Here is a 7,319-nt window from a genome sequence, read left to right as displayed (position 1 = left end):
GGAAATTACTACATTTATATTGGGCACAGAGGAGATTAAATGCCTCTGTGGTTTTAGACTTCGCTTGCGTATCAAACTTTTGTAGGTTTGAGGAGAGTTTTATGACTTATATTATTACATGAGCTAAACTAAAGTTAAATCCTGCTGTGCTGTTACTACTACAACTATTACTACTACTGCTGCTGCTGCTCCCCTAACTGCCTCTAACCCTACTGCGAATGCAACAGCTGCTAAATTACAGGAACAACAACAATAATAGATTTAATTGAACAACAACTCAGTATGTAGGCCATTGTGCTCCAAACACATGCAAATGCTCAGTATGGTCCAGTGATGTGCTTCCATACCTCAGGCTATGCAAATTTGCACCTAACCACACTCAGGCCCTCATTGTAGGAGTACTCATGATTACAGTGTTAACAAACTAATACAAACACATGGCTGCATGTTGTTTTCAACCAAAAAAAAAGGAAAATACATACAAAAATAGACTCGGTGGCCAGAGGCAGATTGACACATAGACCATCATTATCTCATGAGCCACTTTAAGCTGAATGACGAATCTCAGGGCACAGCACAGTGTCTCTCTCCTCTGATGACAGTGAGTTGGAAGACCATGAAAGTCCCAAGCCCTCCCTCTGGCAACCAGCACAAGGTTGGAAAAAAAAAAAAGCAGGTTAGCTTATGTTCTTGATTTTTATGTGCTGGAGCACATGCTACCACTGTTAGGGGGTAAATGAACGACAAATAGAGAACCTGAGAGTCTTGGCTCTTCTGTCACAGGAGGGCCACAGACTTAGACACAAAAAAAACAGGAAGGGCCCAAACTGAATTGTGTTTTAAATGTATTCCACTGAATCTTAAAGGGGTCCAGAAATTTCTTATTGTTCTTCCATGAAGATGGGGATTCAGAAAAGACATATAAAAATAAAGGAACTGTCAAAATGGAAACAGCAGTCATGCATCTTACAGTTTCCATAATGCAACTGAACAGTGTCTTTGACTGAGGTGCCAGTACATATGAGAACTGCCTGTCGGATGGTGAGTTAGGCTTTGACCCCCCCATACACACCCTCCCCACACTGGAGGCTGCATCCAGCAATTTCTGCAAATCAACAATCCAACATTCACACCGTGGAGGTGAGAAAGGAGCCGGGGCTCCAACTTCTTCTCTTTGGTTTTCCTTTTTTCATTCTTTAACAACAACGTCTGTCACTTTTCATGAGTACAGTCGAGTGCAAATACTGGCTAGCCTTCCATTTACAGTATTTAAACAATGACAACACTCCATCTTCCATGATTTGTTGTCAAAAGTTTAAATTCTGCTACAAACATGAGTGCTGCTAGTATTTTTTTTTTCAGATAATAACATTAATTATTACAGTCATCATCATTATCATCAATGGTAATTATTATTCAGAGAAGTGACCCCTTGCTTTTATCTGCAGGAACAGGAAAAAATAGTTGTTAGTTTTCTCTGCTGGACTGCAACACCCTCTGAATGTCACCATGTTGACCTGTGAAGAGCACCTTGTCACGGTGAACAGTGGGGGATGCTTAAATTAGTCCCAATGGGATCCATCACTACCTGAAGCCTCTATTCAACACCTGCCATTGGCCTGTCGCCTCTGAAAGCATGAAGCTGCTGTGAAAGACTCCTTGTGTCCTCACTTTCATTACAACACGGTCTTTCCACTCAGAAAAGTACTGACCAACAAGTGCACAAGAAAAAAAAATGAAGGTTTTTCAGGGTTTTGCTGTTTTTTGGTTTTTTTTATCAGTAGTCACTGGAAAGGCTTGTAAGAGGATTTTTGGAAATGCGATTTGTTGAGTCACTAAGAGGTTATCTGTCATCCTTAAATCCCACTGATGTAACACTACTTTTCATTTTTCACCCAAAAAGCCTCTTTTCCTTTCAGGTCAGAGTAATGCCCAAAAAGATTTGACCAAAGGAAGGAGCCAAACATGATGGGAACAGGAACTAAACAAGTCGAACATGAATATTAAAGTTACATTTACTTGTAATGATAAAAGAACACACACATATTCCAAAATTGAAATATTTTATTTCATACCTACAAATATTAGTCACTGCAGTCTTGACAAAGTGTTTTTCACTGCTTCTACTTGTGTTTTACCCTGTGTCTAACAGAACAAGAAAAATATAAAAAGCTGATATTCAGACAACGGTAGCATGGACATGTACAGCCAAGGAAACTATAACAAGCCCCTTGGCACCTTGGAAATTATTCCACACACCTATGAAAACCAGACAAAGAAAGGACATAGGAATGTAGGTCACGGTGGGCTTGGGGCGAGCTGGCAAACCTCCCTCTGATTTCTGTGACACTGATCAGGGCTGACAGGAGCTTCATCGCCAAGCCCAAACTCCTCTCATGTCTGAACCGATGACGATCAATTCCTCCATGAATCTGCTGCTTGTAAAGCAGTGGGTCGGTAACAAGGTGGAGGGTGAGCAGGGAAGTCCAGTTTTAACACGGGGAACGGGGATCAGGTTGACAAATGTCCTGCCTGCTGAAGACTCAGTCTAAACCAGCTCTATGTGGACTTGTCTGGACCTGGGCTCTGAGTGAACTTTTTACGTTACAGATATTCAGAAGTATCACTTCTTTGATACGGTGATCAAATTCTGACAGTTATATAGTAAATAGCTTTTGCCAAAAGAATACTTCATACCTTTTATTTTCTGGATACAATTTTATTCTTAAACTAAATTCCTTTCACCTTAATTGTTCTGGGGTGGAGACAGAAATGTCAGAGGCAGATTAAAACCTGAGAAAATAAACTGAAACTATTTGAATGAGCTGATACCACTATAGGGAAGTGAGAAAATCAGTTTTTTGACTTCATCAAATGCATTTTTGTCCAACACGAGCCTGTATTTCTTACTACAAAGTGATGATTGTGTAGGTTTCCACCTAACAGCAGCACAACACAGCTCACTGTACGTCCCACTTTGTGTTGTTTCTTTGCTATTTGCTACAGGAAATTTCACAGGGTTATATTTGATCTCCATCATTTGAAGATAAGTGTGTAGCAGACGCAGTCCGATACGGAAAACATCAAAGTTAATTTCAGATAATTTCACACGTACCGCTGCCGTGTTTTGAAACTGATAAGCTCCGCAGTTGGAGACAGATGGTTAAAAATAACTAGGGTCACTGTGATGGCAGTATTCACAATGCACGTACTGTATAATAACCATAAATGCCTCTGGCAGCTTATCAAATCAGGTGTGAATATTCCTCTCGGCCCAATTTAAAAAGCCACCCACATTTATATGATCTTTGTGATCTTTGCAGTAACAATTTCCCCACGGTACCTGTGAAATTTCCATGTGAACTCTACCACTTTCAATAGAGACATAATTGAAATTCTGCCTACAAGAGGACTGAATTTTCAGAACAACAACCCAAACCCTACAGTGTGTAAGTACATCACAAGAATCACAGTACACTACTTCACATCAAATGGATTTTTTCATTGTGTACTGAAACAAAGACAAGACAGTGAAAAAAAACATACACTTGGGTTCAGAATACAGGAGTGAGTAGAAGCTAATTTTCTCGCTATGCCATGTGAGCAGGGTCTGTGAGGGTCTGTCCCACTGTCCTACTTCCATTCTTGAGAATTCCCTCAGTGGTAACATGACCCAAGTTCATTGCTGGTGTTTTCGGGCTGCCAATTTCAGAGTCCTCTGCCTGAGGCTCTAAGAAAGCAACCCTCTTCCCGTTTGACCGCCGTTGTCCTGACTCCACCTCTCTGGGGTCTGAACAGAGTATGATGGCTCGTCCGCCGCAGCCTCTCGTTCCACCCCGGCTTTCTCTGCACCGACAGGGGGTGAGATAGAGGTAAAGCAGCACCAATATGATGCTGACCACACAGGAAGCGAGGGTGGTGAACGCAGTGTTGAAATGCTCTGCGCCGCTGCGATGTGCCAAGCCACTGGCAGAGGCAGTGCTCAGGTTTCCGACCACCACGTTGACCTCCACAGACTCGTAGGGGTAATAGTTTCGCTGGCGGGCTGCAACACATGCATATGTACCAGAATCATCCAAGAGCGCTCCTCGGATTTCAAGGGTGCCATTAGGGAGAACTATTAAGTGGGCACTGGGATCATTGGTTGATGAATTGACTACAGTCCTTGGGGTAACCCAGAACACCACCAGCCCCTCCTGGGCTGAAGAAGCCAGCCCTGGGCATGGCACTCTCAGCCATTTGCCAGGCTCTTCCTGGTAAGTCTGTGATTCAAGGGGCACACCTGACACTCCCTGCTGGCTATAAACAGGCCCTGGCTCTGAATCGTCCCTACATGGGTATTCACCTCTGAAGTCCACCAGGGGGCGATACTGTTTCCACATCCAGTACTCAAGCAAGGCAAGTAAAGCACAGTCACAGACCAAAGGATTTTCCTGTAAATAAATTCCATTTTGGTGGGTGAGAGACAGCAGACTCTGGACAGGCACCTTAGAGAGCCTGTTGTAGGACAGATCGAGAAAAGTCAGGTTACGAGGCCCTCCAGGTTCCCAGTAAAGCCCCAGGGGAAAAGCCGTCAGTCGGTTACCAGAGAGGTAGAGCCTCTGCAGGCTGTGAAGATCACTGAAGGCCCCTGGGTTGATCTGGAAGATCTGGTTGTCAAACAGCAGCAACTCTTTCAGTTCCTTCAACCCAGTGAATAGGGACAGATTCAGCACTGTTAGTCGGTTGGATGAGAGGTCCAGGTGGAGGAGATGAGGTGTGACAGTGAAAGCATTTGCCTCAATTTGACTTATGGAGTTTCGGCTAAGAACCAGTGTAGCTAGTCGGTCAAACGGTTGGGGAATCCAATCTGTTGGCAGGGAAGTGAGGGCATTGTGGCCCAGGTCCAACCGTCCGGCATAGCTTGGGAGATCAAGGGGCAGCACGGACAGATTGCGGCCGCTGCAGGAAATTATATCACTGGTACAAAGGCAGTAGGGTGGGCAAGTGGCCACACAGGGAGGGAAGCCAAGACACAGGAGGAAAAGCAAGGCTGCAGAGGCAGGGCTGCAAAGGCTGCCTCCAACATTGGTCTTGCCTAAAAGCTGTGACGCATTGGGACGCATCCTGGTTTTCCCTCACAGCGGGACCTCAGGTCACTGTCTCACTGGGTGCACACATGTCAGGGTTGCAAGCCTCTGATAATGGACGGCTTTTACGAACTGAAGAGAGGAAACAAGGAAAATACAGGGAACATGGAAATGAATCTCCTCGTGTTTTTACACAGTTTGTACAATTAATTATAATAGTATTAACACAATTTCTACATATTCATATTATTATATGCAACAAAAAGGCAGTAATATTAACAGTAAGAACACACAGTAACAGCATATGAGTAAAAACATAACACAGGGAAAGGTATTGCGTGCATGCAATTCTAAAAATAAAATAATCTTTCAAATACAACCGTGATCGCTGCTGGCATCATCTGCACATGACAACTGTTAGTAACTGCTGGAACAAGTGTAACTTAATCCATACATGTTAGTGATCCATACTCCTCCCCCACTGCCTACCAATACAATACAGTCTGCTTGTTGCTTAAGCTCACAGCACCATGCATTTTTATAAGCACACAACTGTTTTCATTCAGTTTTATTCCTTTAGGATGTGGTCCTCTAAGATTTATTTTCTGTTACACTCATTCCCTGTTCAGTCTCAGCATATGCTTCCATCTATCTATCTTGTTTATTCAATGAAAACTACAGCAACAACAGCATAGCAGACTACCATATCACTCAGTATGATAACATCAATAATATTATACAAACATAGCCAATTAGTTCACTAGTCGATCAATCAGCAATGAATTGGTAATTAGTTTGATAATAAAGAAATATTTAAGTCATTTATGAAGCTGAAGAGCCAGTTGTTGTGTTCTGCAGCTTCTTTAATGTGAGGTTTGGATCATTTTCTTAGTTTCATTGTAAACTGAATGAATTTGGGTTTTGGGGCTGTTGGTTAGACAAAACAAGACTTCTGAACAGGCGGTGTTGGGCTCTGTTAAAATTGCTATGGGGAATTTTTGGACCATTTTCTGACTCTTTATGACCCAAACAATTAATTCATCAATCAAGAAAATATTAAGTGGATTAATCAACACTGAAAATAATTTAGTTACAATCCTTGTGAAGTTTACAGAAGTGAGAACATCTCAGAGGTGGACAAATAAAAGTCACAGACTGAGTGTGAGAATGAGTAAAAGAAACTGACTGTGTGAAAGATCAACTATTTTATTATTATTATTATTATTATTATTGTCATTATCATTACCATTATTATTATTATTATTATTATTATTATCCACAAACCGTTTTTTGCTGTTCTATTCCCGCACATAATTTGGCTCAGCAGAGAGATAACAGCCAGGATTTACCGACTTTTGTAGGACCAAAACCAACCAAACAAACAGAATGAACCCAGCCGACAGCTCACCTTCACGCCCACACCGCTGCCTGTTCAAACCATCACCTCCTCTGTCTTCACATCCAGACGCGCTCTCCGGGCGCGACGCAGGATCACGTCCCGTATGTGAATCCAAAAATCCTGAAGGCAACTTCGCTCATTTGGAAGTAAAGCGCATCGTTTCCACCCCTGCAGATAATCTACCGAGAGTGTGAGGAGGGAACAGGGAAGCCGCGACTGAACTGTTCACCTGCAGGTCGGGTTGCATGTTGCTGTGGGAGGGGTCGTCCTGAGAGTAAATACGGACCTCAACAGCAGCTGGTGCGCCAATAGTATGAGAGTGGATGATGAAGAAGAGGAGGAGAGGGAGAAGGTAGGAGAGGAGGCAGCATCAGCACCACATCCTCTGATGATTTCAAGTATTTTTCCGCTTCAACAACTGGATTTTTTTTTTTTTAATCTTTGATTCAAATGAGTCCAAGTCAAGTTAACTACCCAGTGAATATATGAAAAGCTAAATTCAAATTTTTTTTTTAAATAAAACCACACCAGTTTAACAAATGTCATACAAGGGTGCTTCTACTTTTAGTAATTCAGTAATTCATGAAAATTTAGCAACTTTACTGTTCTGAACCTGTTTCTCTACTGTATTATGTTACAGATTTCTTCCCATCAATCACCAAACACACACAGAAATGGATGTCTGCACCATGAAATCCTTCCTCAGCTCATATTAACCTTGAAAATCAGGGGAGCTTTCATGGTGTTTGAGCAGTATCTTATGGTTTTGATTGACGCCCTCACACCCTTTCAGATGGTTCTGCAAGTCTCACGGTCTGAAAAAAAAAAAACCAAACAGGCTGCTTCTCCAT

The 7,319-nt window shown here is 42.4% G+C and overlaps 1 protein-coding gene across 1 annotated transcript; it reads right to left on the bottom strand.

The window, feature by feature from the left end:
• Nucleotides 1-2,100: 2,100 nt before the first annotated feature.
• Nucleotides 2,101-6,656, bottom strand: LOC121176315 (amphoterin-induced protein 2-like). Its single transcript, XM_041030362.1, has 2 exons — nt 6,478-6,656; nt 2,101-5,201 (listed from the first exon to the last, which is right to left on the bottom strand). The coding sequence occupies exon 2, from the start codon at nt 5,103-5,105 to the stop codon at nt 3,591-3,593; it is 1,515 nt and encodes a 504-aa protein (XP_040886296.1). The 5' UTR covers nt 5,106-5,201; nt 6,478-6,656; the 3' UTR covers nt 2,101-3,590.
• Nucleotides 6,657-7,319: the final 663 nt, after the last annotated feature.

Source organism: Toxotes jaculatrix, chromosome 22, assembly GCF_017976425.1.
Source record: "Toxotes jaculatrix isolate fToxJac2 chromosome 22, fToxJac2.pri, whole genome shotgun sequence".
Lineage (NCBI taxonomy): Eukaryota > Metazoa > Chordata > Actinopteri > Toxotidae > Toxotes > Toxotes jaculatrix.
This window is presented reverse-complemented; position numbering and strand designations above follow the sequence as displayed.